This window comes from Epinephelus fuscoguttatus, linkage group LG23, assembly GCF_011397635.1.
Source record: "Epinephelus fuscoguttatus linkage group LG23, E.fuscoguttatus.final_Chr_v1".
Classification (NCBI taxonomy): domain Eukaryota; kingdom Metazoa; phylum Chordata; class Actinopteri; order Perciformes; family Serranidae; genus Epinephelus; species Epinephelus fuscoguttatus.
In genome coordinates, this window is record NC_064774.1 from 20,645,484 (window position 1) to 20,665,421 (window position 19,938).

General features: G+C 40.7%; 2 protein-coding genes across 4 annotated transcripts in view; one reads left to right on the plus strand and one right to left on the minus strand.

The window, feature by feature from the left end:
- Nucleotides 1-7,419, minus strand: part of LOC125883610 (zeta-sarcoglycan-like) — a 68,290-nt gene extending 60,871 nt beyond the window's left edge. For all 3 annotated transcript variants that reach the window (XM_049568037.1, XM_049568036.1, XM_049568035.1), the window contains exon 1: nucleotides 7,086-7,419. In XM_049568037.1, coding sequence (XP_049423994.1) covers nucleotides 7,086-7,124 — 39 coding nt within the window. In that variant the 5' untranslated portion in view covers nucleotides 7,125-7,419. The remainder of the gene's footprint in view (nucleotides 1-7,085) is intronic.
- Nucleotides 7,420-10,724: 3,305 nt separating this feature from the next.
- On the plus strand, nucleotides 10,725-13,338 carry LOC125883611 (dynactin subunit 6-like). Its single transcript, XM_049568038.1, has 7 exons — nucleotides 10,725-10,850; nucleotides 11,186-11,250; nucleotides 11,347-11,452; nucleotides 11,537-11,625; nucleotides 12,487-12,534; nucleotides 12,667-12,809; nucleotides 12,918-13,338. The coding sequence occupies exons 1-7, from the start codon at nucleotides 10,816-10,818 to the stop codon at nucleotides 13,014-13,016; spliced, it is 585 nt and encodes a 194-aa protein (XP_049423995.1). The 5' UTR covers nucleotides 10,725-10,815; the 3' UTR covers nucleotides 13,017-13,338.
- The last annotated feature ends 6,600 nt before the right edge of the window (nucleotides 13,339-19,938 follow it).

The window sequence follows — 19,938 nt, forward strand, 5'->3', positions numbered from 1 at the left end:
TTTCCATAACTGTTTATCCTGTTGGGGGTCGTCGGGGGGCTGCAGCCTATCCCAGCTGACACTGGGCAAGAGGCAGGGTACACCCTGGACAGGTCGCCAGACTATCACAGGGCTGACACATAGAGACAGACAACCATTCACGCTGACATTCACACCTATGGACAATTTAGAGTCACCATTTAACCTGCATGTCTTTGGACTGTGGGAGGAAGCTGGAGTACCTGGAGAAAACCCATGCCTCACAGCAAGAGGGTTCCTGGTGTGAACCCAGGGTGGGGGAGCCCTTCTGTGTGGAGCTTAACAGCTCCTTGCCCTGCTGTTGCTCCCCAACTCTCTATCATGAGACACTAGGAGACTACTGCTGCAGGAGTGTGAGCTCTTTGCCAGGGACAATTGGTGAGAGTCCGCGCATTTGCGCACACACACGCAAAGTGACATATCCAAAGCACAAGGTGATGTCATCAAATGTTTTGTTTAGTCCAGACAACAATCCAAAACTTAATATAATTTAATTTACTATCGATTGAACAAAAGACAAAAAAGAGCAGCAAATTGCCAGCTGTTTGCCATTTTTGTTTGAAGAATTAAGAGAGTTAATTAACTAATTGATCGCATAACTGTTGCAGCTCTACTTTATATATCTATATCTAGCACTGAATTGAAAGTTAATTTTTCTGTTTTAACAGTCAAATACTTGTTTGTCATTGTCATTTTCAGGCAGAATAGTCAGATTCTCTCTGACTCCATCTTGGCCAATGTGAAGATTTGCTGCCTTATGTGATAGAAAAAACTGAATATCTTTGGGTTTGGGATTCTTGGCTGGACAAAACGAGCAATTTGAATATATTGCCTTGGATTCTGGGTAACTGTAATGGCCATTTCTATTGATTTTCTGACATTTTCTGCAAACAAATATTAATTGAACCAAGCAATTAACTGGCAGATAAAAAAGAAAAGAAGAAAGAGACATTGTTGTTGAGTTTTTTTATGTATCTTTTGGCACTTTGAGCTCCACAAGCTGAGTGCCATCTAGTTCCATTATATTCAAGAGAAGACAAACATCTATGTGTCGATATCTCCAACACTCAGCAACTCACACCAAAACAATCTAGACTGACTAGCACTACAGGAAGTGGGAAAATATGCTTTAGCTTTTGGAGTCAACTGTCCCTTTAAAAAGGGATAAAAATCAATCAAAACACATCATTTGCAAGATACTTACAATAAGTTTCAGTCGAGCAGTTTCCTGGCCCATTATATGAAATTTCAGTTGTTTCAATTTTTACAAAGCCATCAAAATAAAATGTGAGCGTCTGTGCACTGAAGCTCACATTTCCAAATCTTTCCCATAATTGAAACAGCTCCTTGGACAGGCATGAATGACTGGACAGTCTCTAAACCAGAACAATAATAACACAGGGTAATGCACTCCAAACATGGCATCTAACAAGAGTCTTCCAGAGCCTTCCCACTGCCTCACAACTTAATACACTCCTAGTGACTGTTTCCTTGGACGAAGAGTTTAGGTCACATCTGCCAGCATTGGCAGATGTCTCACAAATGGATGTTGCGACTTTGCAGCAAATACAAATGACCCATATCGCTGGCCTAGAAATGTCAGTGATTCCAATTTAACCGGTGATACAGCTGAGGGACAAGAGCATTATGAGAGGTGCTTACACAAAGGCTGAATATAAACTCTCAGCAGTGTCGCAGATGACTGTTTACAACCACAACTCTGCCATACACAACGTTTAGTGAAACCATACACTCTTCTACGGCTCAGCTTGTTTCTAACATCCTCACACTTCACTGGAATCTAAAGACACTCAAAACTTAAATACACATTTAAATCACACCATGAAAAACTGTTCGAAAAACAATCTTTTAGCCTACAGCCATGCCCCTGCTGGACAGATTCAGTCTATTTTCAATCCACTGTTGCTAGGGGAAACTTCAGCACTTGTAATTTCTATGGCAACCCACTGTTCCCAACGCTAGTGGATCCTGTGATTTCTTTGCAAGAGTTTTAATGCATATATTACCCTGGTCGAGTCATGCCTCCTAAAGCTCGGTTATTCACAGAGCAAATGGAGGAGTGCATAGTGGCTGGCGTTTTGTCAATCTGTCATTTCAGCATGCCGGTCACAGCTGACTCACAAACACGCTGGACTGGACTGATCGAGATGTCTAACGGCAGCACGAGTGAGAAACAACTTTGACTTTTCAGAAACAAAATATTGATCACAGAGCAAGCTGTGCAGGCATCTCACACTATGTTGAGTCCCATTTATCAGGTCATGTCAGCTTTAGTGGGCCTGACAATTAACACTTTATATAGAAAAGCATTGTTACACAACAGAGTTTCTCAAAATGTGTGCGGATATGAGCAATCCAAAACTGTATAATTAAAAATGTTGCCCTTTTACTGTAGCAGCTACAGAAACAGTCCTGATAATAATTAGGAAATAGGAGCAGTGGTCAGTTAAAGGTCACTGCAGGGACAGACGGACAGTCACAGTTGGCGACTATGATGTGACTGTCTGGGGCCAGATGATAAGTATAAATCTCAACCTTCCTTTGCTTGTATAACCTTTTTTAATAAACTGTCAGAGTCCCATATGATGAAACTGTGACTAGTCAGGACAACCAATGACATCTCAAGCCAGACATTTAACCAACTAATCAGCCCAAGCCCAATCCAAAATCCTGACATGGTCAGACTGTCACTAATTTGGACAAATGTATCAGAAATTCACCATTATGAGGCAGAAAATAATACACTCTGTTGCATATAAAATAGGGATGCACAAACCAATACTGATATCAGGCTGATGCTGATACTTTTTACCAAGTTGCTGGTGCACAATTTGATTTAATAATAAAAAACAATTCAGTAGATTTATATCTATGAATTAATTTGTTTGTTAATTTAAAAAAAAAAAAAAGTTAGAAAAACTAACCGCCACGAGACAGCCAGCAGACCAGGATCATGGACAGAACAGGTTTGACGTTTTGATATTATGCATGTGATCCACCGTAGGAGATTTAAAAAGCAGCTAATAGCAGTTAGCAGCTAACTCAAAGAAGAACAGCGACTGTAAAAGTCTGCAAATTGGAAAGACCTATGAGATTCAGGTGCTCCTACCAGCTGCTTTTTAAATCTCCTGCAGTGGGTCGCACACAAAAAACATGTCATCAAAATGTCATGTTGTCTATGGTCCCATGCTGCCAGCTGTCCTGTTTGTACAGACATTGTTTCGGTGCCAAACCTCCAATGCTGTCTTGAAGACGAGACAAGTCTGTCCCCATATTCCGCGAGGTGGCACAAGGTCGTGAAATTCCTCCCTTGCATCCCTAATTTAAAACAGTAACTGTGATATTAATTTGAGGTCATACTGTCCACCCCACTGGCTCCCAACCTGTGTGTTGGAACCCCACAAGGAGTCACAAGATGATTCAAAGGGGTCACAAGATGATAAATTGGGTAGGATATGCAGAAAAACTAGATCCTACTACACAAAATGTTGAAGTTTAGCAATTTTCCATAATTTTGTATTCTCTAAAATACGGTATAATTTTACCTCTTCAGATCTCCAAAAATTACAGTGTAAGGGGAGAAAATGATCTTCAGCTGCACTGCTCATAACCCATAGACCAAAAAAAACTGCACTCCTAAACACCGTGGTTGGAGAATCATCTCTCACCTGTTTCCTGTATGTGTAATGCCTGCTGCCAACTGCAGATGCTCCATTAGGCATCTTACAAAAGTGATTAAATGGCCTCATAAATATGAAAAAAAAAATCACAAGTGGTTTCATGAAATCAGGTGGAGTCCACACACCAAACAATGAATCAGATTTCCATTTTATTCTGCCTTTTTTTTTAGCCAAAAGACACAAAACCCACACTGAAATAAAGAGAAGTACATCACGACTGTATTCTTTGTGCAAAAAGGTGAGAGGGATTACTATTGTATGAGTCTATACTGTAGGCTTACATGTTTTTTAAAATCCTGCACAGTATACCTTTAAAGCAATGATTTACTCCCACATTTGAGACATTACTGATTTAAAAAAAGTGATTTCATTATTTGCTTTTCTTATTGAAACATGGTGTTATATCTTGTTACATACAGTACAATTTATTTCAAGAGGATATGATGCTTCTTGAAAAGCAAAAGGCTTTCTTTGCTAAGTAAAATATGCTAATTGGTTAATTTTGTCCAACACTAGCTATTCAGCGTTAATGTTTTGCAGTACAGTGTCTGAAAACAACAAATTAAGCGTAAATAATGTAACAAACTGTTGACAACAACTGTGTGCACAATTATAAGTTTGGGACTAGAGAATCACTCAACGCTCAAACTTCCAATCATAAAAAGTCTGAAGACCATTTCTCTCCTCACTCACACAACCCAGTCCAACAATTATTCTGAGCATCTGCATATCCTCATCCAATGAAGACAAAATACTATGTTCTCGTATGCCTGAGACAAATGTCAACCGATTACCACGAACAGATGGCTCTGAAATCTACACAAAGCTACGGATGGTTTACCACCTACAGTCCTGATTACATGTAGTTTCTATTAATAGAAACTCACCGCCCACACAGTAACTTGCTTCTCTAAGGTACAATAAGGTATAAAAACTGCGGTCTCTGTAGATCATTCGCTGCGCTGGGAAAGTCCTTATGGATTTGTTGCACGACCATATTTATCTCTGCGCACGCTACTTCATCAATCCCCTTTAAGTTTGTGCTGAGATCTGACTGTGTCACTTTTCTTTTCTGCTACGGGGGGAGGAAGGGGGTCCTCAGAGCTTTGACTACAGACGTTACAGCTGGATTCAGCCAAAGCCAGCAATTACCCAGCAGTCCCCTACCCACTGCCAGCACGCCTCATCTTCACCAATTAGTGTAGAGGGTGATATTCTACATGCTGTTTTGATCAAACAGTGACATGCTGCAGAGGCAGCAAAATGCAGCTGAGAATCCCCTAATGAATGAAAATGAGACGTTATTAATGCCTGATAGTGTTAATCAGCAAATCGGCTGGCGCTGTCTCACTCAGCGGTGCCACGGGAGTCCCGCAGGGCCGCCTCAGCTGGAGGTAAGAAAACATTTGAGGTGCACTAATGACTGTAAAGCTTGTACTCATCCATCCTGCGTACGATCGCTGCACAATCGCTGAGGCAGCAACGGGGGAAAGGGATGGACACAATCATGCTACGAGTCTGTCATGCAGTATCAAAGCACCTATTCGTTTCGGTTCTGTGGGCCTTTTGGGTTTGACAGAAAGCCCAATCAAAGAGACAGAGGAGCCTGAATGCGCGGCTGCAACCGGGAAAACCAATTATACTTCCCAAATGTGCAACTCGCTGCATTGATGTAACCATTTCACATTTTGTTGATGAGACAATCAAGCATGTGAGCGAGGGTGCTGCTGTCAATAGTCGCTCCGCTTAGATGTGAAATCCAATTTTTGTGGCTCCATCATCTCTGGCGGAGTTACAATAGTGGAGGGGCTCGTTAATGGCTTCATCTTCTGCAGCGTGGTTGCCCTTTATGGGTGGATAGCAGAACGCTTCATCCGGCTGACAGCAACAAAGGTAACCCTACTGTAAGCATGAGACCGGTGGGGATCAAAGATCTCAGATAAGTCCGGCACAAGGAAAAGGTCGCAGCTGTTCAATCAGAGCACGCAGCCAACACGACTGAACATCACAGACTGTTTGAAGAGGGGTTTTCAGAGAGAATTTCCTTTTGCTGCAGCTCTGCTTTTGATGACACTTTGATGAGAAATATTTGTACCTGCATGGCAACACAAAAGTGCGCAACAAACATCGCCGGCACCTCTGACCTTTGCATCACTTATTAACAGAGGAGAGCTGGTTTTGTTGAGCCTCTTAAATGTTTGCAGCTCTGTCACTTCCTTCCTCAGTGTTGATGATGGCTCCGGCGTGGGGTGGGGGGAGAAGGTGAAGGGAGAAGACGACAAACTGCTGATGTAAACAGACAGACACTTCTCCACAGTACACTAGCTTTCCTTGCTAATCCCTAGCAAATCCTTGGAGAGAGCGACAGGGCCATTTTGGACAGCACCCCCATAGGCGTCATTTGCATTCATCAGCCGAACGCACAGGGGAAGTGCCAGACTGAGCGGCGCACTATCAACAAAAATACAAAGCATTCAAAACAAAGACTGGCTTTAATTAAAGCAGATAGTGGATCCTTTCACATCACCTTCCTCACAACTCAAAAAAGAGCACAAACATGGCAAATTAGCTGAAAGACAAACTTGCAGACTTGTCACTAAGCTGGAAGTGCTGGATCAGCTCAGAGCCGGTGTGAGCAGGAGTGATTTCTTGACTGATAAGCGTTACTTAACCATTAAGTGTGTGTGTGCAGCAGGCCAATGGATGGACTTGAGTGCACAGCCAAACAGGGGCTCTGCTGTGTGGGTTTCTGACACCGAGAGCTGCTTTCTTGCACTGCAGCAGCGGAGACGAGATGCACATACTGTACCCAGAGGTTACTGCCTCCCCTGCTAGACTGGAATGATAATGAGAAACCATGCAGGCAGAATATTCATAGGCTGTCACATTACTGTGATTCTTGAGAGGGGAGAATGCATAGGATATGAGCTATAGTGCAAGAGGGAGATATGTAAAGAAGTCCAGGCAGGATTCCTGAGGTGTTTGAGCGCAGGTGAGTGCTTGTGAAGCATCATGTTTCCTGCCTGGAGAGATGCAACCACTGGGAGGACTACAGACAGCTCCCATTCATCTTTAATTAGCTGGGACTTTTAATGGAACAATTGAAGCAGTGGGTGCACCTGTTGCAGGGGGGACTCGGGAGGAACTTGACTTTGGCCTGCTGAATAAAACAACACAGCCTCTATATGAATAAGTCATGAGCAGTTACATCAAGTATCCTGCTGTCCTGTAAAGCAAGGTTAATAAAACTCACTTTCCCGCTGCATTATGGGACGTCCGTGTCAAACTAGTCCAGCATTCAGCTGACAGACTCACAGTTTATAAATTACACACAAACACGCACTTTTTCCGCCATTGTTTTCTTACCTTCAGCGTCTCTATGTCGAGAGTGGCCGACTGCTCCATGTTACAGTCTCATTTGTCACAGTTACATATTTCCACAAAGTTGAAACAAGCTAACGGCACGAAATTCAGCCCCCGGCGCGCGAGCTAGCGGCACTTCAGCAAACAATACAGTTATCCAACGGTTTAAACTACTCACACTTGTTTTTATCTACATTGTAACTGTACTTTAAATGTATTTTGAAGCCGTTAATGTGGACTGTAACTACTGTACAAACAAGCGACGGGCTAATTAGGACACGCAGGTTCAGGTGCGTCCGTCCGCTGCTCACTTTTCGTTCAAGGAGCCGAAGAGACGATCCGCTCTCCTTCAAAAACTCAACCGCCATCAAGACGGACACAATGAGGAGTGGGACTTCCGGTACGTAACTTCAAAATAAAAGTCATAGGACGCTTAACAATTCTATAAACAATATAAACAAGAAAAAATAATCAAACACAGAATTTCCTGAAACCATTTTTTTAAAGATGCTACTGGCAAAATAAGACACCTTATATTTTAATATAACAAATGGAAATTAAAGAAGGTAAATAAAATCAACATTTTAATGTCTTTAAATAACTATATAATTAAAAATATAATACAATTGAGATTCACATATGAAACAAAACATCAGCGTCCTTTTTTGCCCTTCTCTAAAAATAAATAAATAAATAAAAATTTAAAAATCAAAAAGGACTCTCAAAACAATTTGATAAAAATAAATAAATAAATAAATAAAATACCAAGCTAAATTTACAAGACGATGCATGGGCCTGCTGTTACATTAGTAACTTTAACATTTCAGTAATTGTCTTTAAATAAGATAATAAAAATAAGATACTCATTGTTGCCTTTCCTTTGTCTGCCACTGGCTTCTGAAATGCACATGAATTTATTTATTTATTTATTTTTTTATAAAAAAGGTATATATTTATATTATCTAAGAATAGCTACCTGGAGCTTTTATTGGTGTGATAACATTTTTTTATTAAACTATATACTATAAACATATATAATTGCAATATACTTACTACACCTGTGTTCAAAAAAGAACTTAAATTATATTAATTAATTATTTTTATATCTTTATTTATTTTTTGGTAAGATAGTCTGTAGCAATCTATATCAAATTAAAAACCATGAATAAGCAATTTAAAAACCCTATTCAATTAAATGATACAGTAGGCTATAAAAGACTTCTTCTAACGCATCAACAAAAAATTATTTTAACCTTCCCCAAACTGGTGTCATATTATCATAATACTGGATCATTCTTAGTGATAAATTTGAATTATGTAAGAGGCAATTAAATTTAGTGGAGCCCTTATCATTATTATTAAATGAGTTTAAGTTAATCCTTATCAGGCAAAGTCAAATCGTTTTATTCTGAAAAGAGAGTATTCTTCAATTTCCTGTTTCATCAGTGTGAACTGCGATTATCTTGACACAATCTAACCCCATTCAGGAGGGAAGGCACTGCTTAATACAACTGTTAAACACCAGATTATGTGGTCAGTGTGAGCGGCCACATGCAACTGCAGCAGAGGTCACTGTTAATATGACATCAGAGGAAACTTCCTCTCACTGACTCATATTTACCAGACATTTGGAAGCCAAATACAGCTTCAATTGTCCATTAGACGAATAAACTATTTCTATTTAGCTGAACAGGCATCAAGAGAGTATGTAGAGTGATAATAAAGCCTTGTGATTTTTTTCCATATGCACAGCCTACATTAAATATAATTGGCTTCAGCTTTATTTGTTCCAATTCACTGATATTTGATGCACCCTGCAGGAGACATGGTGACACTTCAGTAAAGTACTGTAGGCTATGTATCAGAAACATAGACTGATGTTAGGGGGCACCCGGGCTGTTGTCACACTTTTTACTCATGTGTGAGCTGCTCATCATCAAAACATCTTTCAATACTCATTCCTACATTATATGAAAGCTTAAGGTCTTGGCTTAGAATGGGGATCCCTTTCTTTTGTACAACCCATCACAGGGCTGGTTGTCACAATGTAAAGTTTCGGGGGGGGGGGGGGTGGCAGTCAGAGAGAGAACCATTGAGCAGAAGGTTAGAGTTAGAGTTAGATGGCCTAGGGCAAATGACAGTAAAGAATGGGAGATAGTTAATAGAGATTTGTCAGTAATGTTACGTAGGCTTAGAGGAAATGCAATAGAAAGGTTAGAAAAGATGGGAGATATAATTTACTCATATGATGCAGAGAGGTTTGGGGTGCATGAGAGAAAGAGGAGTGCGAGGGTACAGTCAGGTAAGTCTAGGCAGCAAAGAGAAATAGAGAAGTTAGTCAAGGAAAGGAGACAGTTAAGAAAGCAATGGAAAAAGGCTACAGAAGAAGAAAGGGAGGGAATTAAGGTGTTGCAAGAGGAGTTGAGAAGCAGGCTAGCAGTTCTTAGAAGGGCAGAGCATCTCAGGAAAAAGAGGAGGAAGAAGGAATATGCTAGGACATGTTTTTTCAGGGACCCTTTTAAGTTTATTAAAGGATTGTGTTCTCTGTACTTACCTTAAAAAGGTAATGTTGTGGTTTTTAATGATAAAAACACCAAATAAGTTTTTTTTTTTTAAAAAAAAACACCACCTCTACAGTATAATAGTAGCCTACTCATCAATGCCCCTTGTGTCACCATGAATTTGAACCATGTGATTGTTTGAATTATCCTTTGTAATCAAAGTAAAATGAAGGCTTTATTAAAGTGACAGTGACAATTCACCATGAATATAACATTAAATGAAACAGTGAGATTGGAACAGATTGATCTCCAGCACAATCTGACTAGGAACTTTTGATAAAATGTCAAATAGCATAGGTTGAAGTGTGTGACTGTTTAGATACAGCGTTGTTTTCTAATGAGGAACAAAAGCAGCATTGTGTGTGTGTGTGTGTGTGTGTGTGTGTGTGTGTGTGTTTTATCAAAAACACCTGAGAACATATGGACTATAACATGTTTGCATGCTGACTGTCTTTCTGAATGGTCACACACGTGACACCCAACCCCCAGAGCAGTGAGACAACCAACCCCAACTGACCTCTTGACGAACATTTTAAGCTAGCTACCATATAGCTTTAGCTTGTTGGCTAAAAGGTGACTCAAATCAAAGCTATGACCTTTGGCCTTTTGTAGTGTTTGATTCTTTTTAACTCTGACCCATAAAAATGACAAAATATCCCCTCACCTAATGCCACAGCGATCTCTAGTGTGACTGTAATAAGCGCTGTGACAACCAACCCCGGTCTCCCCTATAGTATATTTAAGGCTTTGTCCATGTATGTATTTGTTGATAGAGATAATTAGATTAATGTGTAGAAGGTAAATGGGTGTATTTTTGTCATGAAAAAAATAATATAAATTGAAAATTTGTAGAAAAAAAAGACAGGAAAAGTATTGGTCATTTGTGTATTTTATGAATATTAATGATTATATATAGCTAGGCCCTATAGGTGCATACAATTTAAGCTTACCTGCAGCTTATAAATATGAAGGATTTGCATGAAAATTGTCTGAATATAAATATATATATTCAGCATTGTAACACATTTTCATTGCAGTGTCCTTAAACATACAGCAGAGAGCAGCAGAGTGTCAGGCTGGCTTCCTCTCAGACAAACATAATCAACCCAGAGCGCCAACTCTGAACTAGGATTAATAATCAACCATCGATACATTGATTCATCATCGCAGGGATGACAGACGCCAAGCAAATCATGGCACAGAAAAGGTAGATAACTCCATTTAATCTATGTTAATCTTTCATATTCTGAGTTAATTACAGCTCGTAGGAAATGCATTTATGGTGTCATGTTATAATAATGCTGCAAAATCACTGATGGTGACACCCATATTTTTACAGGTCGCATAGACAGTAAATATTATCCAGATATTTTAATTGCTAACATTATAACAGATCAATATGTGATTGCAGACTGACAGGATGTGCATGATCATCTATGTAGCTCTGTGTTGTGTGCATTGTGTGTGTGTGTGATGCAGCTGTAATGGTCACAGTGCATCACTGTCTGGAACATTTCATGTGATCTCTGTGTTCCCTCGCAGTGCTAAAATAGCAGCTGGAGCTGTTGTGTGTGTTGAGAGCGAGATCAGAGGAGATGTGACCATTGGTGAGGATTTTTTTTTTTTAACATCACAATTAATGTTTCATTGCATATCCAGCAGCTGTCTGCTCCAACAAGGCCTTTTCTTTATTTATATTATAGGTGCCAGAACAGTTGTCCACCCCAAAGCTCGGATCATAGCAGAGGCAGGGCCTATTATCATTGAGGAGGGCAATCTGATAGAGGAGCAGGCACTTATTATTAACAGGTACAGTGTGTATTACAACATTGTTTCCCTGTCTGATCATGACAGTTTTACCCTATATTATCTTATGCTGTGTTTTGTCTGCAGTTATCCAGAGAATATCAAGCCAGACACAGAGGGAGTGGAGCCGAAAACAATGACCATTGGGGCCAATAATGTGTTTGAAGTTGGATGTGGTATCCTTTGCTATGCAGAAAACAACAGAGTGGCACCTGACTGCAGTAAAGCCGAGACAAATTGACATTTATTAGCTTTTTTTTTCTTTTATAACACGTAACAAAAAAAAAGTCATTCTTGAAATGAGTGTTAAAATAAAGCAGTAAAGGGAAGGAAGGAAAACCAGAAACAGCCGTCCAACTCAAGGCCCACCCCAAGATACAAGCTTATTGTCCACATATATGATCAGTCAAGAAGTAAGAAATGCTACATAAATCCTTGTATGTGTTTGAGGTAATTAAGACACAGTGTTGCATGTATATAGTTTGTCCACCAGAGAGCACTGACAACTTTAGTTCAGCTCTCAAACTTCCCACTCAGGGAAGTGCATGGATCAGGCTGCTGGTGGTGGTGTAATGGTGTGGGGGATATTTTCTTGGCACACTCTGGGCCCCTTAGTACCAACTGAGCATGGTTTAAACACCACAGCCTACCTGAGTATTGTTGCTGACCGTGTCCATCCCTTTATGACCACAGTGTACCCATCTTCTGATGGCTACTTCCAGCAGGATAACGCACCATGTCACAAAGCTCAAATCATCTCAAACTGGTTTCTTGAACATGACGATGAGTTCACTGTACTCTAGTAGCCTCCATGGGAGATTGACATCATGGATCTGCAGCAACTGTGTGATGTTATCATGTCAATATGGACCAAAATCTCTGAGGAATGTATCCAGCACCTTGTTGAATCTATGACACCAAGAATGAATGCAGTTTTGAAGGCAAAAGGAGTCCCACCTGGTACTAGCAAGGTGCCCCTAATAAAGTGGCCTGAAATACGGATTTATAGATTTAAATCCTTAATAATTGTGCCACAGTCTCTCAAGCTTTGAAAATTGGAGACAACAATGTGATTGAGTCCAAGGGTAAGTACTGTAACCACTTCCCATATGTCAGTATTGATATAAAGTATGATATAGTAGATTTTCTGTGAAATCGATAAAGAAACTGTGTGTTATCACTATTTGTAACTTTGCACAAAATGGTCTAAATCCCAGCTGATCTCGGGAGAAACGTGATTCTGACCAGTGGATGCATCATCGGCGCGTGCTGCCAGGTCAACACGTGTGAGGTCATACCGGAGAACACGGTTGTGTATGGTTCAAACTGCATCCGCCGCGTGCAGAGCGAGAAGCCACAGGTCAGTCCCTGTTAATGCTTGTTCGTGCCTGCCAGTCACGAAGTGTTGTTGGCTTGAGTGCAGATTCATGTTTTTTTATTTATTTATTTATTTATTTTAATCCTGCAGCCTCAGACTCTGCAGCTCGACTTCCTCATGAAGATTCTGCCCAACTACCACCACCTGAAGAAGACGGCCAAAGGAAGCGGCACGCCAGTGAGGAACTGAGACAGAGATGGATCCAGAGGTCCTGGTACACCACACACTAATGACTCGATTCCTTCTACTTGCACTTTTCTTTCACTCAAGTGTCATTCCTTAATGTCTAAACACCTCTGCCACTGAAAACAACCATCACACACTCCTCATATCTTCCAGCACATTAGCAGTGCTTTCATTTGTGACATGTGACCATTTCTGGTGTTGCACTTTTGCTTTCAGATCAATATTAAGACTATTTATGATATATTTTGGACTTGAAATTGTGCCATTTGTATGTTAAGTAATTCCAGATTCCAATAAAGATTGCATTTCAGCTTGTTTTCCTCAAACTGTTGGTTTTATATGCACTATATTCTTTGACCACAAGGGGGGACTATTGAGCAACTGTCTGCTCACCCTCTGCTGTCTGCTCTGGAGGCTTTGTTTCATCAGGTAAAATAAGCTTTATTAATACACTAACTAAAAATATCTATTTGGGCATGTTTTTAATGCTAAAAATACTTAATTTTAATTTCATCTGCTTCAAGTCATCACAACAAATGAAGTGCATTTGTGACCGTGAGCTGCTTCACGATTTAAAAAGTGCAGTGAGTAAAAGTGATGCCTCAAAAGATAACTCTGGGTGTGGTAATCCCCATCCTGGATTCGGTGGTTGCCAGTCCTGTGCCCTCCCAACAGGCCTTGCCACACTGGTGCCAGGGTACAGTGGGAATTCCACACGCCTGGTTTATTGTAATTGATAGGGGTGTGGTTGCAACATGCATTTCTGCTGCAGCATGAGTCTGAATAATGCCTCATACCCCCCTCTTTGTGTCTGAGCCCCTTGTGTGGTGCTCCCATCTGTGCCACACAGCCTCGAGGATTTGGGTGCAGATAGACCGATTGGAGATCCAGGAGCACATCCCCGCCTGACACACCTGGCATGATAAAGTTCAGATGTCACATTTTACAGTTGTTTCCTTTAAACCCTTGGAGCTGTAAAACAAGCTCAAGGCCGCTGCAGTCGCCACTGCTGCTGTTGCTTGTCAGAGTTTAAAGGTTTTGTGTTGCGATCAGTGGGCAGGGCGCTGCACAGTACAGCAGCTCCCCATAGGAGGCTCACAGCTGGTGTCGCACTCTGCCAATACTCATTTAAACATGTCACGGTGGAGTCCCACGAGGAGTCCACATCAACCAGGGGCTAATTATTTCAGCGGCGGAGTGCAGCCGGGGCCACGTCTAGGCTCCTTTCTGTTCTCACTTTGTGTCGTCCCCCTCCCCCCCTCCACTACCATCATTTTTATTTTGGGGTGTTGCCAAGGCGTCAGTTTACTTTAATATGACAAGGAAGACAGATGCTGGGCACAGTTGCACGGATGTGCAGAGTGACAAGGGCCTCATGGGGGGCAAGTGTGGCCTTTTAATCTGCGGTGGGTTTTTTAGAGAGGCAAAATGGCTATGATGATAGCAACTCATGAGAGGAAGTTCAAATGTTGTTCTATATTTGGACGCAGTTATTTATACCTCTCCCTTACTGTACTGTTGTGAAACCGAATTATCCAGCTCCCACTCGCGAGTTAAAGGAAACTTTTGTACATCTCAGTGGTATTTGCTTTTCTTTTCACAGGATTATCTTGCGTCAATATTTGGCTTCTGCTACAATATGCAGCATTCTCTGAAGAGTCAATAATATCATATCATAAACAAAGAGAGAAGCATGAGATTTTAGTTTGTAATACAGCGCTGGATACTGAGGAGGAAATGCAACATACACATTTCTCCACCATGCGCAGACACACCGAACTACGACTATATATTTTAAAGAAAGGATAAAAAGAACATCACCTGGCACTCTTTGATGCAGTGTTATGGTCTGTGTTTTCAGCAGGACACGCAGTTCAAGTCTGGGTGTAGTCCACCACAGTCAGTCATGGTCGAACAGGCCACCAGTTGGTTTGAGAGGATAAAGGCTTTCTGACAGCTGACCTTTGCCTCCAGGTCCACTCCACCTTTAAAAAGTGAAATGTGACCTATAGGCCGCAGTGATTTCCATTGCAATCCTACAGAAATTATTAATTTCATCACAACAGGGACACTGAAACACTGGATGTCATGCCTTTTTAACCACGGTAGCGGCATGGCTGCGTGGATGGCAATGTTGGTCATTTTGGTTCAGACTAAAATATATCTCAGCAAGTCTTTGAAGGATTGCCATTAAAACGGATACAGATACTCCCAGAGGATGAATCCTATTAACTTTGTGTGTTAAACTGAATAATAATCAGTAATACAGTGAGAATACATAAAAATAGGACATCAAGTCAGTTTAGGGCCGGCCTTTTTTCTCTCTCTCTTTTTGTACTTTTAATAAACCTCATTCAACTTTTTCCCTGCCTCGTGTGAATACTGTGGATCTTCACAAAAGGAACAGGAACACAAGTCAAAACCGAGACACCTTACAGACCCAGGAACCTTGGTATGCTGAAACAGCCACTATGGATTACTTGAACAGACCAAACGGGCACAGGCCCAGGAGCCCAACCAGACCCAGGGAGACATTGCAAAGTGTCACTCAAATTAACACATACCGACCACAAAGAGACACAAAAATAACTATAAAAATAGGCAAAACAACCACAAAAAGTAACCAAGTAACTACAAAAAGACACAAAACAACCACAAGGAAAGGGAAAATGACACCAAGGTGACATAATACAACTAAAAAAAGGAAATTACCTCAGAGATCCAAACTACTAAAAAAAAAGACACAAAACAACCACAAGGAGACATCAAATGACTACAAAAGAGACACAAAATTACCACAAAGACACACAAAACAATCACAAGGAGACATCAAATGAGCACAAAGAGACACAAAACAACCACAAGGAGGCACAAAACAACCACAAGGAGACACAAAATTACCACAAAGAGACACAAAACAATCACAAGTGTGATGATTTTGGTTCTTGTGGTATGTTTTTGTGTTTGTTCTCTCTCCCTCCCTCTTTCTCCTGTTCTGCAGTGCATGTGTGTGTCAGGGGGCGTGGCTGGCTTTCTCCTGCAGCAGTAGATGAGGCACACCTGTCTTCAATCACCTCATCTTCCTGTCTACAAAAGCCTGGTCTTCACTCCACTACGCTGCCAGATAATTCCGTCATGTTCGGTAGCGCTCTGTGTTCTTACAGTTTGGATCTTGTGCTCATCTTGCTGCATAGCCATACTTTGCTGCCTATTCTTCTAGTGTTGCTAGAGGTTTTTGTACTTACCTATGGTTTTTTCCTGTTGTACTCAGGTCGTCCTTTGTGCCTCACCGTGTGCCTGAGTTTTTCCAATCCATCCGTCGGTGAATATACTACGAGCCAGCCAGCCCCCTGCCTCCACCGCCTGCTCTTGTTTTTTTTCTTATTGTTAATAAACCTTTTTTGTGAACTGACCTGCTTCAGTATCTGCTTTGGGGTCCAAACAAAACCTGCACCTAACAACAAGGAGACATCAAATGAGCACAAAGAGACACAAAACAACCACAGGGAGACACAAAATTACCACAAAGAGACACAAAACAACCACATGGAGACACAAAATGACCACATAGCGTCACAAAACAATCACAAGGAGACATCAAATGAGCACAAAGAGACACAAAACATTCACAAAGAGATACAAAACAACCACAAGGAGACACAAAATTACCACAAAGAGACACAAAACAATCACAAGGGGACACAAAACAACCACATGGAGACACAAAATGACCACATAGCGTCACAAAACAACCACAAGGAGACATGCAATGACCGCAAAGAGACACAAACCAACCGCAAGGAGACACACAACAACTATAATGAGACACAAAACAACTAAAACATGTATAACAACAAAACCATCACAAAATCTGTGTGTCTGCCATGTATGGGAGGTGGTGGGGCCCTCTGCAGATCTGTGCTCAGGGGCCTATTGTCTTATAATTCACCCATGACCCCAGTAAATGTAGCTATTACACTCTTGGAGTTCCCAGAGATTTGGGATTCTATCAGGCCAAGGAAAACTGCAATAAGCGTATTAAGGCAATTGGTGAGCGTGAGAATAAGAATGGTGCCAATAACAAAAAAAATGATAACATTACAGTGACCATAGCAAGATCAGTGATGAAGAGGACAATGATGTCAAGTTTATAAATATAACAATATATATAATATATATAATTCAAAGTGAATCTAGTAAGAAATGAAAATCTATATACTGCAGCTGTTAAAGGTAATACAAAGGCAAAGTGCAGTACCTACAGTTTTAGTGCATTAATTAAGCGCATTACCACCTTTCTAAGTGTAACACATTTGGCTTGACAGTCAAAACACTTTGGAGCCATTTTTATAAGTTTTAGTGTTAGAGTAGTTACTGTGGTCAGCCTTCACAGGGCAGAATAGTACATAAGTATTATCAGCTAAATGTACTTACAGTATCAAAAATAAAAGTACTTGTTATGCCAAATGGCCCTTTATATTGGGGCTTTCCCATAAAAGGCGTTTCTAATATTCTGCCCCCCCGAATGAGAATAGAAGATTTAAATTCACCGTAAGTAAAAGTCAATACACAGGGTTCTGCAGCTCGAAGCGAACTGCAGAAAGCAAACACTTTTTTTTTTTTTTTTTTTTTTTTTTTATACACACACACATTGATCAATAAAGATAAAAGGCGGTGGGAAAGACAAAGACATCAGGGTTTTAGTTTAACCTTTTATTGGTTCTACTGCACAACAAAAGAGAAGATATAACTTTACGTACTTCGCTCTGACCTGCTTTAAGACATTTTAGGACCACTCAACAGTGTTCAGAAGGAACATTACAGCCCATTACATAGACCTGTGTCAACATCTGGGAATTCAAGCCTAGGAGACATACTTAGCGTTGTCTCTGCTCTCTACTCAACCTTTCCTCCGCCCGCTGAACCGTGAAAGCTTGTAGGACAGTCTAATGACACAAACTTGTTTCTTGTGTCATTGTACTTTGACACAAGTGCAGGTCTTTCCATATACAGGAAGGCAGAAAGGTGGATTTACGAGTCGAGCTCTTGTCTCTGCTAAGAGCAGGTTTCCTCCTCGTGGCTTGTCAGATTTACCACGCGGCCGCACCTGACGACTCCAGCCGTGCCCTTGAGGATAAACGCACGTTCTACCTCACTACTCAGTAATGCAACCTAGTTAATCACAGCAGCATTCTCGCATTCACTTTCTCTTAGCCAGTCCAACAACAGCAAGTGATAAAGACGATTTTACTCAAAGCAACATTTTTTCCAGACACCTGCCTCATCAATTTGAACTTTTTGGCCTTCTGGAAATATCAGCCTAACACTTTTCACATTTGCTTTTCCACTTCTCCAGCTAACAAAGACAAACCAGAGAAAAGGACCCTAAAGTTTGTAAGGTAACACGTTCTTCAGGGATTGTTTCCTGGCAGAGGCCTGCATTATCTTCCTGCTGGTGTTTGGTGACTGACAGTAAGCAGAGCATAACATAATGTGTGGACTGACATAAAGACACTTTATTAACTAAACTAAATTAAGACGTGTGCTTCAGCTCACATGTTTAGCTACTTTGGTCCAGACTTAAATATCTTAACAACTACTGGATGAAATGCTTTAAATTTAACCATGATAATAACAGTCATGGTCCTCAGAGGATGAAGACTATTGACTTTGGTGACCCCTGAAATCTTCTCTGGTGCCACCATGACAGTGTCATTTTTTGCTCAGGTTAGTTTAATGTCTCATAACTTTTGTATTTGTTGCTAGGAAATTTTCTAAAGACATTCATGTTCCCCAGAGGATGGTCCCTAATAGCTTTAGTGATACCCTAGCATTTCCTCTAGTGTCACTCATCAGGTCAAAGTTTTCACCTATGCAGTAAAATGTATCAACATTTACTTGATGAATTTGCACAAACATTTCTTGACATTCATGTTCCCCAGAGGATGAATTCTAATAGCTTTGGTGATGCCCTAACATTTCCTCTAGTGCCACTAGCAGGTAAAAAAATCACTTACGCAGTAAAATGTTTCAACATTTATTTGATGAATCTACACAAACATTCATGGACATTCATGTTCCCCAGAGGATGAATCCGAATAGTTTTAGTGATATCTTAACATTACCTCTGGCACCACTAGCAGGTCAAAGTTTTCACTTATGCAATAAAATATATCAACATTTACTTAATGGATCTCCACAAACATTTATGACCATTCATGTTCTCCAGAGGATGGACCATAATAGCTTTGGTGATACCCTAGCATTTCCTCTAGTGTCACTAGCAGGTCAAAGTTTTCACCTACGCAGTAAAATGTTTCAATGTTTACTTGATGGATCTGCCCAAGCCAATGTGGACATTCATGTTCCCCAGAGGAAGACTCCTAATAGCTTTGGTGATCCCCTGACTTTTTCTCTAGCGCCACCATGAGGTTGACATTTGTGGTTTTAAATGAAATGTCTCAAAAACTGTTAGATTGCCATAAAAATTGTTTTAGACATCCATGCTCTCCTCAGGATATTTAGTGGTAACTTTGGTGAGGCCTTGATTCCTCATCAAAAATTTGCCCAAACTTTGATATATGGACCAAATACCTGCAAAACTGACATTCCAGTTAACCTCAGCTACACTCTGCGTTTAGTGCTTATTAGCAAATGTTGGCAAGCTAAAACTAAGACAGTGACCTTTTACCTGATAAACGTCGGCATGTTAGCACTGTCATTGTAAGAATGTTAGCATGCTGACATTAGCATTTATCTTAAAGTACCACAGAGTATCAGTACAGCCTCATAGAGCTGCTAGCACTGCTGTGAACTTGTAGCCTTGTTAAAATGTAGAAGTATTTATTGCAGCAAATGGTATCCAAGACAACAGAGACTGCAGACTTAACAGTCACCACTTGAAAGGACAGAAAGGAAAGAGAAC